This window comes from Cyprinodon tularosa, unplaced genomic scaffold, assembly GCF_016077235.1.
Source record: "Cyprinodon tularosa strain WSP-4 unplaced genomic scaffold, ASM1607723v1 ctg598, whole genome shotgun sequence".
In the NCBI taxonomy this organism is placed as follows: domain Eukaryota; kingdom Metazoa; phylum Chordata; class Actinopteri; order Cyprinodontiformes; family Cyprinodontidae; genus Cyprinodon; species Cyprinodon tularosa.
This window is the reverse complement of record NW_024039338.1, coordinates 71088-88792: the sequence shown is the minus strand read 5'-3', so window position 1 is coordinate 88792 and position 17705 is coordinate 71088. Positions and strand designations below refer to the sequence as shown.

Sequence of the window (17705 nt, the reverse complement as noted above, 5' to 3'; positions counted from 1 at the left end):
AAGCTTATAGCAGCAAAACCATAGAGATAGCTCAGGATAACCTGAGCCACTCTAACTATAAGCTTTATCAAACAGCGTATAGTTTGTCCTTAACTGAGAAACATTGAAACAGCAGCCTTCCTGATATAAAGTGTTGTATTTTCAGCAGAGATGCAGATGCCCTCAGTTGTTGATTGCTTCTGTAAATAACTTTTTTAATAATCTGTGCAGCTTGACCGCTTTAAGGAACCGCCAGCGTTTGGGCCCATGTGCGACCTGCTCTGGTCGGACCCGGGGGAGGACTACGGCTCAGAGAAGACCCAGGAGCATTTCTGTCACAACAGTGTGCGGGGCTGCTCTTATTTCTACAGGTATGGCCCTCTCTGCCGCAGCATTAATCTGAGCTGATTAAAGCTTTCCCAAACAAGGGCTTATCTCCAGATAAATGATGGCGGCTTAAATCCGCTCTCACACAAATACGGTGAATAAATATTAGCATTCTGCTCTCTGGGTATTTATGCTGAATCTGCCGTGTTAACCCCCAGCCTGGGTCAGGCATGAGACAGAGCTGCTGCCGCCCCTCTTATCCTCAGCTGGGGGGGTGATGCTTCTGTTGGCTCTGAAGACCAAAGGATGGGAGGAGGGCCTGTAAACAGCAGCAGAAGGGAGGTCCTGATAAACAGGTCTGTGTGATCCCGGCCTTCTTATCCCAACAGTTCCAACCACCCAGACCCCATGTTCAGACATGTAGTTCCCAGCTTGATAGAACAGGCCTGGTTCTGTAGAGGAGTGGTGGATGGTGGAGGTTTTTTTCCTGGGGGGGGGGCTATAACTTCAAAATCGAGTATACCAAAAACCAATCAAAAAATATTGCAAGATTTGAATTTTGCACTCTTGGATCTAAAGAAGGTTCAAAGTAGAGATTAAAGGTAAAAATCAGTACAAGAGACAAGAACTTTTGACCGTGGATTTTTCTGATTACTGCATTTACACTCAAACATTATTTTTTCAACTGATCAAAAGTTTAAGACCATAGTCTTTAAAAGCCAAAAGCTGTGCAAAAATCTGGATTCCATGTCATTTTCTGTCAAGTCTTTACACTGTCAAGACCTCCTGATGGCAAAAGCAAAAAAGCTCACTGACTTTGAACGTGGTAGGATTGTTGACCTGCATAAGCAAGGCCTCTCACAACGTGCGATCGCTGCTGAGGTTGGACGCAGTGAGACAGTCATTTTGCATTTTTTTAAATGATCCTGAGGGTTATGGAACAAAAAAGTCAAGTGGTAGACCCAAAAAAACTTCACCAGCTCTGAGCCGCAGGGTCCGATTGGCTGTCCGTCAAGACACTGGACGATCCTCTACCCAAATTAAGGCCATTACTGGTGCTGACTGCAGCCCAATAACCATCAGACGGCATCTGCAAGAGAAGGGCTTCAGAAACAAAAAACGTCTTCAAAGGCCACGTCTTCTTCAACGCCACAAAATTATATAGATAGATGGATATATATAGACGTTTGAAAAAGCAGAATAAAGCCTTAGCCTTGATGCATTCAGTTAGCCAAGCCTTGTTGCTAAATAATTCAATAGTCAGTTGCTATCTCTAAAAGACGACTGTGACATCGGCACTGTGGTGGGAGGTGGTGTGCAAATAAAGTTGCTTTCAGCTCTGGAAGCAGAAGAAGAGCTACTGCATATGGACAACTTTTAACCCGAGTCGTAAATGGGCAAAAGATTTTTGCCCTCCAGCGTGGAAATAAGTCACCAATGCGACGATGAACGAAACAGCTTTACCTGACATTAAAGATTAAAAATGTATCTTGCATATCTAAAAAAATATACTAATGTATTTCAAAATATTCCAATTTATTTTTGTTTTTTATGTCCTAATCAAGGTCACTGGGTGAGTGGGGCGTCGCCCTAGCACCCTCTATTGGCCAGCTGCCACTGCCTGTGTTCCTCCAATCATCTGGAAGACATTAGTGTGTCACAGTTAAAGCAGATATACGCCGCCCCCCCCCTAAATTGTAGGTGACCGCAGACACAGATGGCGAAACTCTGTGGCTGTAGTGCCTTCCACAACGCCTGGCATACCTGACACTATCCCAGACACCGTGCAGGACGCTAGTTTGTAGCTCTGTGCGACGGTCTGTTGGTTTGCACCCAAAGCGAAAGCACAGAGTGCCATGGCTAGTCTTTTGGGAACTCTCATGGATAAACTGTGTGTTGTCTGGCGTTGGATGAGGGGGGGAAGACTGCGAACAAGCTTGTCAAACCGACACACAGACACCCACAATCTTAGCTAGTTCGTGATTGTCCCTCTGGCGTTGTGGCGTGGAATAACATAGAGCAGACCGCGCTTTAATATTGGGCATAAAAAAATAAATATTTACGTCATACCTGTGACCAGCCAACTGTGACATACTGCTGCGGGAGGACAACCAGCCCTTTGGTCTGGCTTTCTGTTATATCTTCTGTCAGGGTCTCATCTGGTCCGGTACGGGACTGACAGCCTCTCATCAGGAGTGGTTCTGGGACCCTCAGAAATTAGGTAAAGAATCAGGATCTGCAGCCATCAGAGGCCAAAGTGATGGAGTCCAGGGGCCCTTCCAAAGAGCCCCGACCTTATCTGACCCCTGAGTTTGGTTTGGTGTCTGGTGACGGGAAGCAGGAGGGCCCAGTTCTGACCTGTGTGGGTTTCTTTCTGCAGCTACCCGGCCGTCTGCGACTTCCTGATGAACAACAACCTGCTGTCTGTAATACGCGCTCATGAAGCCCAGGATGCAGGGTGAGTATGGCCGCCTGCAGCTTTTGGTGGGATCCTGTAGATCCTCCATGTGGAAGAAAACCAGACGTGTCCCTGAAACGTCTCTATCGTCTTTGTCCAACAGCTACCGAATGTACAGGAAGAGTCAGACGACAGGCTTCCCATCTCTGATCACCATCTTCTCTGCTCCCAACTACCTAGATGTGTACAATAACAAAGGTAGGAGGGTGCATCAGGGAAACCATGGAGATGGGCTAGAGACCTGGGAGATGTTGACATGTTTGTGTCCTCAGCTGCGGTGCTGAAATATGAGAACAATGTGATGAACATCCGTCAGTTCAACTGCTCTCCTCACCCCTACTGGCTGCCAAACTTCATGGACGTCTTCACCTGGTCCCTGCCCTTCGTCGGGGAGAAAGGTCTGCGGCCGCCTTCACTCACACATATGCAGACGTAGATTTACTGAACCTAGAGCTGCTGTTCCTACCAACACATTCTGTCACATCTCATGAATCCATCCATCATCTTCCACTTATCCATGCTGCGGACGGGCTAACGTTAGCCCCGGCTGCTGCTGCGGACGGGCTAACGTTAGCCCCGGCTGCTGCTGCGGACGGGCTAACGTTAGCCCCGGCTGCTGCTGCGGACGGGCTAACGTTAGCCCCGGCTGCTGCTGCGGAGGGGCTAACGTTAGCCCCGGCTGCTGCTGCGGAGGGGCTAACGTTAGCCCCGGCTGCTGCTGCGGAGGGGCTAACGTTAGCCCCGGCTGCTGCTGCGGAGGGGCTAACGTTAGCCCCGGCTGCTGCTGCGGACGGGCTAACGTTAGCCGTGGCTGCTGCTGCGGACGGGCTAACGTTAGCCCCGGCTGCTGCTGCGGACGGGCTAACGTTAGCCCCGGCTGCTGCTGCGGAGGGGCTAACGTTAGCCCCGGCTGCTGCTGCGGACGGGCTAACGTTAGCCCCGGCTGCTGCTGCGGACGGGCTAACGTTAGCCCCGGCTGCTGCTGCGGAGGGGCTAACGATAGTCTCTGACCTGCTTGTGTTGTTGTTTTAACCCTGCACAGCGCCACCTGCTGGCTGTTTGTTTTCACAGTGACGGAGATGCTGGTGAACGTTCTGAATATCTGCTCTGACGACGAGCTGATGTCCGAAGGGGACGACACGTGTGAGGGTAAGACTATTTCATATGTCCGGCTGGAGCCACAGTTCTGGTCCCCACCGAGTAACGGTGTAAATTCAGCCACGCTTTGATGTCTGAGCAGAAACCGGTTTAGTCTGGACTTTGCTAGTCTGAACACTTTATCTTTGACTTTAAAAATGTGTGGTGTGCTTATATTCCACTTCCTGAGTGGAATATAAGCACAGCAAAGAAAGATTGTCTCTGTCAGCATGGCATTGAGGCGTCCCGCTCCATCACAGCATCATGCACTAAGAGGGAGGATGTAGAACGTTCCTCCCCTCTAACGGAGCAGATGAACATGGCGGAGCGTCTTCACAGCCTCCTGATGCGTAGTGTCTCTCAGAAATGCTGCAGCGCCGACTCTGGTCTGAGCTCAGCCTAATAGGGCGGCTGGCAGGTTGACATGGCGACACAGAGTAGGCGTTAACCCCTGAATTTGATTAGTCAAATTCTTCTTGGCCGAATTAGGAAGTGAAACCTTCAAGGATGTCAGGCTTCACCCCAGAGGATCTGCTGTAGGTACCAGATCTGCTCGAGGCCCTATGGCAACTCCACTCAGACAAACTGTATTGCACCCGTTTCTTAAGAATCAAATCTCTTCAGGAGTCTCAACATATTCCCCATATTTGCTATTATTTTACATTTCATTAGCGATCTAAAGTAGCCAAAAGTAGAAAACAATCATTGTTAATCTTGAAGGAAAGTCCTGCCTTCTAAGACTGAACTCTGCTATTTATCTAGGAGACATAGTCTCAGCTTATTTTATTCTTTTTTATTAAAATCTGAGGGCAGCGGACGACAAATGGGACATCTTAAAAAATGACTTTCATAGAGATTTAAGACCAAGAAAACAACAGTTATACTTTTAGAAACTTCATGCAAAGTTAAGTTAATTCAAATCAGTTTAATTTTATAGTGCCAATTCAAAACATGTCATCTTAAGGCCCTTCACAGAGACAATTCAACCAGATAATCCAGTTAAATTGATTCAAAGTTTTCTATCTAAGGAAAACCAGCTGATTGCATCGACTCATTGACTCAAATACAATCCCTCACACTAAGCATGCTTGTAGCGACAGTGGAGAGGAAAAACTCCCTTTTAACAGGAAGAAACCTCCAGCAGAACCAGGCTCATAAGCTACATAACTTAGCGGCAGATGGCCACTAAGTTAACTGACCGAGCTGAAACAGGCTAACCTGTTAGCTACCACAGCGCTACCCAGCCCCGCCCCCTTATATCATGGTCCTGCAGTTAATTTGTTCACAATAAACAGATCTGTTCAGTTTTGTCATCTATCAGGTAAAACTTCATCAGTTATTAGACACGCTAACACTGCATTTGTTCATTGTCTGGGCAACTGCAATGTTTTACGTCATGTGGGAACATTTATCCACTCGTCTAGGGTAACGTCACTGGCATGCGCAGGGCCCGAGCAGATCTGGTACCTACATCGGCACTCTGAACCCAACGAAGGGTATCTGATGGGTCTGATTAGATGGTTACCTGCGAGCAAACAGTATCTCTGAACCCAGAGGGCTCCGAGGAACACTGGGCAACAAAGGCGCTAGACTCACAGTCCATCAAAGCTGGTGGTGAGCCGACGGTAGCTGAACCTGAGGCTTGGTGCTTTTCTGTGAGATAACAGAAGCTGTCAGTTTATCCCTTTGACCCAAAACTACTTGTTTTTTTCCGTTCTTTAATGGAACTACTTCCAAGGTTTTCTGAAGAAGCCATTTCTATAAACCCCTTTAGCTGCTGAGATTACACATCCCGACTCTGATTCGACCCACCGGCTCACACTGTACGTCTAAAAACGTTGTCGGACTCGGCTTCAAGAGATGCCGCTGGTCGGACTCGTCAACCTGGAAGAAGAAGAACTCTGATCGGAATGTGGTCGCGAAAGGCTGATCCCGATTGACAAAATTCTCACACGACTGGATAATCAGAAATATTCTCATTTTATGTACAAATGTTATTTTACTGCATTCAAAGTTTCAAATATTAGCTTTTTTTAAAGCAACATTCATAGAAGTGATAATAAATGACTTTGTGTATTTGATCTGAAGGAGCAGGAAGACAGGATAGAGTTAGTGATGGTATGCAGATTAAATGGTGGAACAACTCCTGATGGTCAGCGGAGTCTGTTAACTGGTTGGTAAATGTGTGTTTTTGGTCCAGTGGGAAAGCTGCAGTCATACGGTTTCTCTCACTTTGTTCAGGTGGAGCTCCTGCTGCCAGAAAGGAGGTGATCAGAAACAAGATCCGGGCCATTGGGAAGATGGCGCGCGTCTTCTCTGTGCTCAGGTGAGTTCCTCGCCCTGCGGTGTTCAGCGCTTTGGATCAACGCCTCGTTAAATAAAGACAGCTTCGATAGAAGTCCAACAAATGAGATTATCGGACAGAAAAAGAAAAACTAGTTTAAGTTGCAGCCTCTGCTCTACTTTAGATAATGACTTTCCTTCGATCTAAACACGTTCTCCTTTCCATCTCACTGAAGTGTGTCATTCTGGTTCTGGTGTTCATCTATCGTGACCCAAATGAGCCTCAGTAATGAATTGGCTTATCACGCACAACCCATGCATGGAGGCCTTAGTCCTGGATCCGGGCGACCCGCGCTGAATCGAGCCTGCGGTCCTTTACCGTATGTCTCTCCCTCTCTCATAACCCTTCCGTTCTTATCATCCGAGAAGAAGCGACGTGTCGGATCAGGATCTCATGTTCAGAGTCCAAACCAGTTCATCAGAGTAAAGACTGTAGAAGCTCCACTACCCCGCTGAAGGCTGTCTGTGGTCTTAGAGGGTCCATGTTCCCATTTTTATTTCTGGGTCTGTCCCTGATCTGCTAGGCAGGGAGAATACGGTTATTGGTTCTCTGCCCATCAGAAGCAGAGAGGCTGAGGCACTGTTGCAGGGTTCCCGCGAATCACTATTTTTAGTGGTATTAAAAAGACTTAAAAAGTCTAGAATTTAACTTTCCTTATGCTGTAAGAACACTGTCAGGTTGCCCTCTATTGCCACCTGGTGGCCATATTGCTGCCTGCACCAGGCTGGATGTTCAGGCTGGTTTTCCTGCTGGATGAATACGAATCTTTAAGCATTTATCATATCATTACTTATGGATCCAGTATTTTTCTGATATCCATAGCACTTTATTTTAGTCAAGCAAAATGGTAAAAAGACAAAAGAGCACTCAGTAGTTTTTTTTTTAAACGTTTGTAACAAAAACAATTAAAAAACAATATAAAATCCTAGACTTTAAAAACTGCCCTGACGTTTCCCAAAGTTGATCCAGCTTGTTGAAGAGAAGAATATCAGATATAATATATCAGCTGAACCTAAACTAGAATTATCAGTTTTGTTCGATGCTGGTGAAGATTTTCAGTTATTCAGGTCGTAGTCGTTCCAAAAAAGTAAAAAAACAACAATCCACTGGACTTTGTTTCCATTTTGAAGATGTTTCTCTTCCCATCCAGGAAGCTTTCGGTTGGGGGTTGCGATGATAGCGGAATCCCGCTTTCATCTAAGGAAGACCTCTCCTATTCAGTCAGGCCAGCAATTCCCTTTAATGACCCCCTTTCAGAGACATAGACAGGTATGGGGCATTGCAGGCTAACAAAGAAGCCAAACGACCCCCACTCCAAAGGGGTGGATCAGTTCGTCTGTTTCTATTTGCATGTTTTCTAAACAATAACAAGGCTTTGTTGGTCTGCTGGATAAAACCTGGAACTGAACGCTATTTCTGACATTTTGAATTGAAAAAATGTCATGGATGGGGAGAGAAATGTCTTCAAACTTGGAAACAAAGTCCAGTTTCTTTACTTTTTTGGTATGGGTTTAGTTATATTATCAGCTTAATTACAATAGATGGCAGACGGTGGATGACCTGAATCAGAGGCTGGATTCATTAGGTTAAAATAATAATAATTGAACTTTATTGATCTCACATTGGAGAAATGTACCTCTGCATTTAACCCATTCCCTTCGGGAGCAGTGGCGCCTGGGGAGCAATCAGCAGTTAAGAGTCTTGCTCAGAGAGCCAGAGTGGCAGTGAGTGGGAGTGGGCTTCGAACTCACAACCTCAGGATTCCAAGCTCTTTGCCCTATCCCCTAGGCCGCCTCTCTCCTGCCACCTGAATTCCATCTCGCTTTCTAATGCAGGGCAGATCAACTGGAAGCTTTGCTCACAAGGGAAATGGAGTTACGTCTGTCTCTGCGTTTGTGCTGAGGGAGGGGGAGGGACGAGCAAGCAAAATTATGAGCCGTCAGATGCTTCACTTATTGTCTCTAAAAGTATGGGAACAAATTGCACAGAACAACCGGTAAAAGCATGTGTGCTTCTGAAGAATAGCAGCAGTCTGAACCTTCCCTGATGACAGTGGAACGTTTGGCACTGCTCTAAGCAACCATTTACACATCACGCTATCTCGGTTCCTCGCCTCCTAGTGACGATCTGCGGTATTACTGCCAGTATTGAAGGAGGAAATCAAGCAGTTGGTGGCGGTAATGCACCAAAAGTTGTTTGCCAACTGCCATAAAACACAAGAAGAAGAAGACGAAGAAGGAGGGAATCAAGCAAACCAAAATGGCGGCGCCCGTCACATTCAGAAAGTTATGCTTGATTATTATTGCTGTACTTTGGTGTTTGCGGAGGGTCAGGCGAAGACGATAACCTTTCGTGGATTTACTTAAGAAAGTCGGCTTAACTTAGTTGTTCTTCTTCTGTTTTGTGTTGGTTGGCAAACAATTTCCGGAGGGGCATTACCGCAGACTACTGGAATGGAGTGTGAATCGCGATGTGCAGCCAGACGGAGATGACGCGTTCTGCTCATGTGTTCTTGTTATCAGAGAACTGAGCCAGGGAAAACCGAGCCGAGCCCACCTCTGGAACTGGTCTGCAGTTAGCTCGGTTCAGTTCAGTTTGCTTTCCATTTACACACCATAAGTTATCTCAGTTACTGAGCTCGGACCGGTCTCAGCACGGTTTTTTAGGGTAGTGGAAATGGGGTATATGGTTCCCATCTCTAGTCAACTTTTACCGAAAATCAGGTCTTCCCCCTGGGAATCCTGCTCAGCCCCTGATGTCACACAGATGGGGGGATTTACCATTGGGCAATACTAGGCAGTGGCCCAGGGCCCCTAGTTGCTGGGGGCCCAATATAACATTGTTTACATATATGGTTAATACACCTATTCCTTATTTTTGCACATTAATTCGGTTTTGGATAAAAATCTTTTCAGTAAAATGCCATCACAACCTGATACCCCTCTGTTGGTATCAGGTCAAACTTCTAAAATAAAAATATATTACTCAGACCGTGGTGTTTTTTTTCCCAGGGAGGAGAATGAGAGCGTGCTTCAGCTGAAGGGGCTCACCCCCACAGGGACGCTGCCCCTGGGCGTTCTGTCTGGAGGGCGCCGCACTCTGCAGAGCGGTGAGTATGGACCTGGCAGATACTAACCCGAAGGAGATCCCACTAACTGGGCCTGTTCTCACCCCAACCCCCAAAACTAACCCCAGCCCCCCCACACACATCTACAGACTTCTCAGGAGGGAGGGGGAATCATGCTGCCCTGCTGAGATAGAGCTGCAGTGAAAATGGACCTGGATAGACGGCTCGGGTTCTGGACGGTTTCATAGTAACGACGTTCACATCAAACACTATTGGAGCAGAAGAAGCAGCTGGTTAACGGAGAAACTCTATGGTTGACGCTTCAATGCACATCTAAATGTCCTGCGGCTCTCCTCCAGACTGGCATATGCCGGTTTCCAACTGGCATATGCCAGTTGGAAACCGGCATACTTGCAGATGCCATTTTTGGCATGTCAGACACCAGTTTTGGCTCTCGCTGTCTGTCCTCTTGAGGCGCGTCTGACTTTATTGAGCACAACGATCGAAAAAAATGAAGCAGCAGACGCCTCTTTGCTTCTGAACTCGCGTCCGGTCATACCGCTGCGTAACGCAGGGACTGGCTGGAAGTCTGAGGATGATGCAGAGGAAGCCTGGACCTGGTTCTGATGGGATCCCCTCCCAGCAGAATCTGTGCCATCCTGTCCCTTCCTAAGGGGGGTCCAGTAGGACCACATTGGTTCTGTTGTCTGGTCCTGGACCCGATGGTTCTTCTCTGCAGCAGTTAGAGGTCAGAGATCAGCAGCTCCTCTAACTTGGACCCATCAGCGTACGGATCGGGTCCCGTCAGGGCAGCATGATGGCGATGCTCTCCCCTCCAGGATGGGGGGGTTGGATGATGTTGGATCCGTGTTAACAGGACTGATGGATGCTTTGACGATGTGTCTGATGATGTCTAACCGTCCCACTCTCTCTCCATTGTTGTTCTGGGCATGGCTCTTCTCCTCACGCTTACACAGCCACCGTAGAGGCAGAGGAGGCACGAGGTACGCAACCCTTTCTCTAGTTTCTGTGCGTCTGTCTGTCTCTGTGCCCCCACCAACCAGCAGGATCAACCGGGCTCATCCAGAACCAAAAAAAAAAAAAGCTTATTGTTCCCATTAGGGTTGAAACTATGAATCAGATTAATCAATTATTGAAATAATCGTCAACTACTTTTGGAATTGATTAATAGTTAACTGGAGCATAGAGGCTGTAAAACATAACATGCTAAGCAGCTGTCAGAGCGACCCACTTAGAGCACAAATTATACCAAGATTGTAAAAATATATGCAAAATTTTGGCATTTAAGATTAAAAAACAAACAAAAAAAAAACAAAAAAAGCTCTATCCAGAACTCCTCAGGTGGAAAAGTTTTAGTTTCATTCATTTAATTTTTCAAGAAGTCTTCTTTAAAGGAAAAGTCCGGTCAGCAAGGAATGATCAATGGATCATTATTTATACCTTAAACTAATACGTTCGCAGAGATTTGGGTTAAATCTCTGCGAACGTATTAGTTTAAGGTATAAATAATGATCCAAGCCCTATCCAAGAACAAACCCCAAAAAAAGTAATTTTCTGTTTTGTTTTAAAGTCCTTATTTGGCATTTTAACAAAATATGTAAAGAGAAAAAAGTCAAGATTATTTTTTGTGTAGTCTTCTGCCCTCTGTTATCAGATATATCTGATTGTGTACAACAGGATTTTGAGCAAAGTTTTTACCTTTAACTTATGCAAAACATGTCAGACGCAAAACATTTCAGAAACCGTATGTATCAAATATGACACATTTGGCATTACAGGGTTAATAAATTTAGCATTAATCAGTAAAAAATTAAAAGTTATTATTTACGAGTCTGGGAGTGGCCAATTTTGCTCAAATATAGTAACCCCTCCCTCCTGCCATCTTGCAGCAGTGACGTCACAGTGCGGTAAGCCTAGCGCCATTCTCCCCGCTTTGGAAATCTTCAATAATTGTTGTTGATTGTAGATGTGTTTAGTAGTTCCCACTGATTTTGCTTCCAGAGGACTTCACCATTGAAATTCACCAGAGCTATAGTGAGACTGACAATGCCCACGTGCATGGCAGCTGGATGCTGGAATACATCGGGTAAAAGTGAAAAAAAAAAGAGTTATTCCACCTTTCTGATTCCTGATCCTCCACCGACGGGTTGGTCGTTGGATCGCCAACTTGAAGAGGGAGGATTTGCCATCGAACTTCTGGCCAGAGAAAAAACCCGTAATATGTAGCCAACATTTGGAAGAAGAATGTTTTCAAGATGACTTGGATAATAGCGCGTTGTGACAAACACCAGATACAGCACTGGGACTTGATCAACAGCCGATACCGCACCGTGACGTCACTAACCAGTAGGTGGCAGTAGTGTTCCTTGACAAACACGGATGCCTCCAGTAAAGCACATTCACATGAAAATTACACTTAATTAGAAACACTTTTTTATTGAACAGTATTTCATAATTTCATATTTAAAGAACTTTCAGAAGTTTAAATTCTTAATATGAGCAGACTTTTCCTTTAAGGAACCTTTGGCTATCTGATTGTTAATCAATTAATTGAAAAATAATTAAACTATTATCAACATAATGGTTAGTTGCAGCCCTAGTTCCTGTTCTGTACCGGAAATTTCTGTACATTAGAACAGGTTCTGGAGAAAAGTCCAGTCTGGTTCTAGTGCCACGTTCCTCATCTCCAGTTTTCTGGAACTTTCAGATACCTCTCTGCTTTAACACACTGGAGTCCAATAATCTGCTCACTTAGAGAACTATCATTGGATTTTGGGTGTGGCAGCAGAAATTTGTCTAAAATTTCCAGGATGGGACATTAGGAACTGTGGTCTAGAACCAGGTTGAATGGGAGTAGTCTGGTCCAGACCATGGGGCCTGGCTGCAGGAGGAGGGACGGTTCGGTGCCCCCTTTCAGCCCGTGACTCTCATGTCTGGATGGCGGAGCCGGTCAGAGCTGTTTGGTTCTGACCGAATTGCTTAAAAAGTCCCTGATGTTCAGAACTAAATTGTTGCTTCTGGTTTTTTCCATGCTGTCTCTGTCTGCTCCTCAAGTAAGTTTGTCTTTGGTTCTTCTCTTCAGCGCTGTTTTCTTGTCCGGTCAATGTTTCTGTTGGCAGCAGGTTCTGAAAGGACCCAGGAGTATCAGAACCATGGGTTATTTACTGGGAATTCGAATGTCTGGGATTAAATGTAGTCATAGCTTCAGGACAGAACCACAGATTCTATGGGTCTGGTTCTAAAGAACCTGGTTTGCCAGGTCACTAGTGGGCTGCTGGGGTCATCTGCTGGTAAAGCCGTGACGTCCCGTGGGATCATGTGGATGCTGGGAGGTCGAATGGCGTCCCAACCCACAAGCTCAGACTGGTTCCTTTCCAACCCTGCTGCCTTCTTATGCTTGGTTCTGACTGTGGTTCTGACTGGTTCTTGAGTGTGGTTCTTGAGTGTGGTTCTTGAGTGTGGTTCTGGCTGGTTCTTGAGTGTGGTTCTGGCTGGTTCTTGAGTGTGGTTCTTGAGTGTGGTTCTGACTGGTTCTTGAGTGTGGTTCTGACTGGTTCTTGAGTGTGGTTCTGGCTGGTTGTTGAGTGTGGTTCTTGAGTGTGGTTCTGGCTGGTTCTTGAGTGTGGTTCTTGAGTGTGGTTCTGGCTGGTTCTTGAGTGTGGTTCTGGCTGGTTCTTGAGTGTGGTTCTGGCTGGTTCTTGAGTGTGGTTCTGGCTGGTTCTTGAGTGTGGTTCTGGCTGGTTCTTGAGTGTGGTTCTGGCTGGTTCTTGAGTGTGGTTCTTGAGTGTGGTTCTGGCTGGTTCTTGAGTGTGGTTCTGGCTGGTTCTTGAGTGTGGTTCTGGCTGGTTCTTGAGTGTGGTTCTTGAGTGTGGTTCTGGCTGGTTCTTGAGTGTGGTTCTGACTGGTTCTTGAGTGTGGTTCTGACTGGTTCTTGAGTGTGGTTCTGACTGGTTCTTGAGTGTGGTTCTGGCTGGTTCTTGAGTGGTGCTTGAGTGTGGTTCTGGCTGGTCCTTGAGTGTGGTGCTTGAGTGTGGTTCTGGCTGGTTCTTGAGTGTGGTGCTTGAGTGTGGTTCTTGAGTGTGGTTCTGGCTGGTTCTTGAGTGGTTCTTGAGTGTGGTGCTTGAGTGTGGTTCTGGCTGGTTCTTGAGTGTGGTTCTGGCTGGTTCTTGAGTGTGGTTCTGGCTGGTTCTTGAGTGTGGTTCTGACTGGTTCTTGAGTGTGGTTCTGACTGGTGCTGGAGTGTGGTTCTGACTGGTGCTGGAGTGTGGTTCTGGCTGGTTCTTGAGTGTGGTTCTGGCTGGTTCTCGAGTGTGGTGCTGGCTGGTTCTCGAGTGTGGTGCTGGCTGGTTCTCGAGTGTGGTGCTGGCTGGTTCTCGAGTGTGGTGCTGGCTGGTTCTCGAGTGTGGTGCTGGCTGGTTCTCGAGTGTGGTGCTGGCTGGTTCTCGAGTGTGGTGCTGGCTGGTTCTCGAGTGTGGTGCTGGCTGGATCTCGAGTGTGGTGCTGGCTGGTTCTCGAGTGTGGTGCTTGAGTGTGGTTCTGGCTGGTTCTTTAGTGGTTCTTGAGTGTGGTGCTGGCTGGTTCTCGAGTGTGGTGCTGGCTGGTTCTCGAGTGTGGTGCTGGCTGGTTCTCGAGTGTGGTGCTGGCTGGATCTCGAGTGTGGTGCTGGCTGGATCTTGAGTGGTTCTTGAGTGGTTCTCGAGTGTGGTTCTGGCTGGTTCTTGAGTGGTACTCGAGTGTGGTTCTGGCTGGTTCTTGAGTGGTACTCGAGTGTGGTTCTGGCTGGTTCTTGAGTTGTTCTTGAGTGTGGTTCTTGAGTGTGGTTCTGGCTGGTCCTTAAGTGTGGTGCTGGCTGGTTCTTGAGTGGTTCTTGAGTGTGGTTCTGGCTGGTTCTTGAGTTGTTCTTGAGTGTGGTTCTTGAGTGTGGTTCTGGCTGGTTCTTGAGTTGTTCTTGAGTGTGGTTCTTGAGTGTGGTTCTGGCTGGTTCTTGAGTTGTTCTTGAGTGTGGTTCTTGAGTGTGGTTCTGGCTGGTCCTTGAGTGTGGTGCTGGCTGGATCTTGAGTGGTTCTTGAGTGTGGTGCTTGAGTGTGGTTCTGGCTGGATCTTGAGTGTGGTTCTGGCTGGATCTTGAGTGTGGTGCTGGCTGGTTCTTGAGTGGTTCTTGAGTGTGGTTCTGGCTGGTTCTTGAGTGTGGTGCTGGCTGGATCTTGAGTGTGGTGCTGGCTGGTTCTTGAGTGGTTCTTGAGTGTGGTGCTTGAGTGTGGTTCTGGCTGGTTCTTGAGTGTGGTGCTTGAGTGTGGTTCTGGCTGGTTCTTGAGTGTGGTGCTTGAGTGTGGTTCTGGCTGGTTCTTGAGTGGTTCTTGAGTGTGGTGCTGGCTGGTTCTCGAGTGTGGTGCTGGCTGGATCTTGAGTGTGGTGCTGGCTGGATCTTGAGTGTGGTGCTGGCTGGATCTTGAGTGTGGTGCTGGCTGGTTCTTGAGTGGTTCTCGAGTGTGGTTCTGGCTGGTTCTTGAGTGGTTCTCGAGTGTGGTTCTGGCTGGTTCTTGAGTGGTTCTCGAGTGTGGTTCTGGCTGGTTCTTGAGTGTGGTTCTTGAGTGTGGTTCTGGCTGGTTCTTGAGTTGTTCTTGAGTGTGGTGCTTGAGTGTGGTTCTGGCTGGTTCTTGAGTGGTTCTCGAGTGTGGTTCTGGCTGGTTCTTGAGTGTGGTTCTTGAGTGTGGTTCTGGCTGGATCTTGAGTGTGGTGCTTGAGTGTGGTTCTGGCTGGATCTTGAGTGGTTCTTGAGTGTGGTTCTGGCTGGTTCTTGAGTGGTTCTCGAGTTTGGTTCTGGCTGGTTCTTGAGTGGTTCTTGAGTGTGGTTCTGGCTGGTTCTTGAGTGGTTCTTGAGTGTGGTTCTTGAGTGTGGTTCTGGCTGGTTCTTGAGTTGTTCTTGAGTGTGGTGCTTGAGTGTGGTTCTGGCTGGTTCTTGAGTGGTTGTTGAGTGTGGTGCTGGCTGGTTCTTGAGTGGTTCTCGAGTGTGGTTCTGGCTGGTTCTTGAGTTGTTCTTGAGTGTGGTTCTTGAGTGTGGTTCTGGCTGGTTCTTGAGTTGTTCTTGAGTGTGGTTCTTGAGTGTGGTTCTGGCTGGTTCTTGAGTGGTTCTCGAGTGTGGTTCTGGCTGGTTCTTGAGTTGTACTTGAGTGTGGTTCTTGAGTGTGGTTCTGGCTGGTTCTTGAGTTGTTCTTGAGTGTGGTGCTTGAGTGTGGTTCTGGCTGGATCTTGAGTGGTTCTTGAGTGTGGTTCTGGCTGGTTCTTGAGTGGTTGTTGAGTGTGGTGCTGGCTGGATCTTGAGTGTGGTGCTTGAGTGTGGTTCTGGCTGGATCTTGAGTGGTTCTTGAGTGTGGTTCTGGCTGGATCTTGAGTGTGGTGCTTGAGTGTGGTTCTGGCTGGATCTTGAGTGGTTCTTGAGTGTGGTTCTGGCTGGTTCTTGAGTGGTTGTTGAGTGTGGTGCTGGCTGGTTCTTGAGTGGTTCTCGAGTGTGGTTCTGGCTGGTTCTTGAGTTGTACTTGAGTGTGGTTCTTGAGTGTGGTTCTGGCTGGTTCTTGAGTTGTTCTTGAGTGTGGTGCTTGAGTGTGGTTCTGGCTGGTTCTTGAGTGCGGTTGCTGACTCTGGTTGTGATTGGGGTTCTGTTGGTTCCGACTCTAACGGCCTCCTTTGTCCCTGCAGCCATTCAAGGCTTCAATCCGCAGCATAAGATCCAGAGCTTCGAGGAGGCGCGGGGGCTGGACCTGATCAACGAGAGGATGCCCCCCCGCCGCGACAGCAAGCAGCACGAAGGCCCCCCCTCCCTCAACAACCTGCCCGCCGGCACCGGGCCCCCAGACAAGAACGGCACCAGCGCCCAGCAGGCCTAGCTCCTCTCTGGCTTCTCTTCCTCTCCTCTGTCCTTCCTCGCTTCCTTTTCCTCGGCCTCCATCCTCCCGTCAGAGCTGGGGGGAGGGGGGGCGGAGTCAGTCCGGTCTGAGTGCTTATTTATTTTCTCATGGAGTAAATATCAGAGTACGGAGACGGAACCGAGGAAATCTCGACCAGGACTGGATGCTTGCTGGCCCCAACGGCACACCTCTGGGCCGGCCGTCTGTCTTTGCTTTTTTTTTTCTTTTTTTTTTATACCATTGGGGAAGAAGTGATGCTCGTTCAGATGCTGTATTTGTCTGCAACGCACACACACACACACACACACACACACACACACACACACACACACACACATTCATCCATTGTTTCTATGCCAACAATAGTGTGACTGAGCTCTGCAGAGCGAGTATTGACATTTATACTGTATATGGATGTTTTAACTTCCTGCTTTTCAATGTGATGGGTTTTTGTTGTTTACTTTTTTACAGCACACAAAAAGATTAAGGGGGGGGGGGGGTCCTGGAGCTCCCCCCTAATTTAAGGAGGTGGAATGATAAAGACTGAAAAAAAGCCCTGATTATTAGAGGCTTTTATTCAGACTTTTCCCTGGTTGGCGCCCTGCATGGGTTTCCACTCCTCCTCCAGTTTCTGCTAAACCGACAGAAACTTTTCCAGGAAGGTGTTCTGTATCATAATAAATTGTTCCCAATTAAACCTTTAGCTTAAAATTTCCAAACAATCCTGGAAAAACTGTTAAGTATCCAAAGATGTTTAATTGCTCATTAAAATCTAAAAGCAAAAATGTGTAAAAAATATTAGTAAACCAAAGATGGAATAAAGAGCTTTATTCCTCTCTGAGGCTGAACCATCTAAATAAAGCAGATCCTGAAGGAGCGATCGGTCCAGCAGTGACGACTTTAATGAAACCTGCTGGTCCTCCAGCTCAGAGCTTTAATTGGCAAAAAAAAAACAAGTTTACCAATGAATTGACTTGAGAAGCAGGGTTTAGTCCAGACTTGGCAGTTGGACGGGCCTCAGAACATCTCACAGGTTGTGGGTTTGTTTTTCTTTACAGATACATTTTCATGCTCTTTTTTTTTTTCTTGTTTTGTTGTTTATGTTCTGCAAGGCCTCTCATTCATGTAGACGTTTCACTCCATTCAATAAAAAAAAAACAGAAAAACTCCTCCTGCTATGAGTGTGTCAATCCTTTCCCACCTTGGTGTCATTTAGCAACACAGCGTCTCTGCCTCACAAAGGTCAAGGGGGTGGGGGACCGAATCTGAAACCATGGCAACCACATATATCTGTGTTCAGAGACCAAATTAAAGGCCTGAACCCTGAATCAGAATTACCCACTGATCTGTATTTATTCACTGGATTGCTGATAGCTGAAAAAAGTGAGTAAAAATGCCTCCCCATGTAGAATTTGGCTGCAAAAACCAGCAGTTTTCTGTCCGCAGGAAGACGTTCCACAGGTAATT

At 47.2% G+C, this 17705-nt stretch overlaps 1 protein-coding gene across 3 annotated transcripts in view; it reads left to right on the top strand.

The window, feature by feature from the left end:
* Nucleotides 1–17396, top strand: part of LOC119797748 (serine/threonine-protein phosphatase 2B catalytic subunit gamma isoform-like) — a 48631-nt gene extending 31235 nt beyond the window's left edge. The window contains exons 6-14 of one of the 3 annotated variants that reach the window (XM_038306950.1): nucleotides 211–350; nucleotides 2687–2764; nucleotides 2868–2962; nucleotides 3037–3162; nucleotides 3836–3913; nucleotides 6143–6227; nucleotides 9257–9354; nucleotides 10290–10316; nucleotides 16039–17396. In XM_038306950.1, coding sequence (XP_038162878.1) covers nucleotides 211–350; nucleotides 2687–2764; nucleotides 2868–2962; nucleotides 3037–3162; nucleotides 3836–3913; nucleotides 6143–6227; nucleotides 9257–9354; nucleotides 10290–10316; nucleotides 16039–16217 — 906 coding nt within the window. In that variant the 3' untranslated portion in view covers nucleotides 16218–17396. Of the gene's footprint in view, nucleotides 1–210; nucleotides 351–2686; nucleotides 2765–2867; nucleotides 2963–3036; nucleotides 3163–3835; nucleotides 3914–6142; nucleotides 6228–9256; nucleotides 9355–10289; nucleotides 10317–16029 lie in introns of all 3 variants that reach the window. The other 2 variants (XM_038306949.1, XM_038306951.1) reach the window with 2 other exon arrangements.
* The last annotated feature ends 309 nt before the right edge of the window (nucleotides 17397–17705 follow it).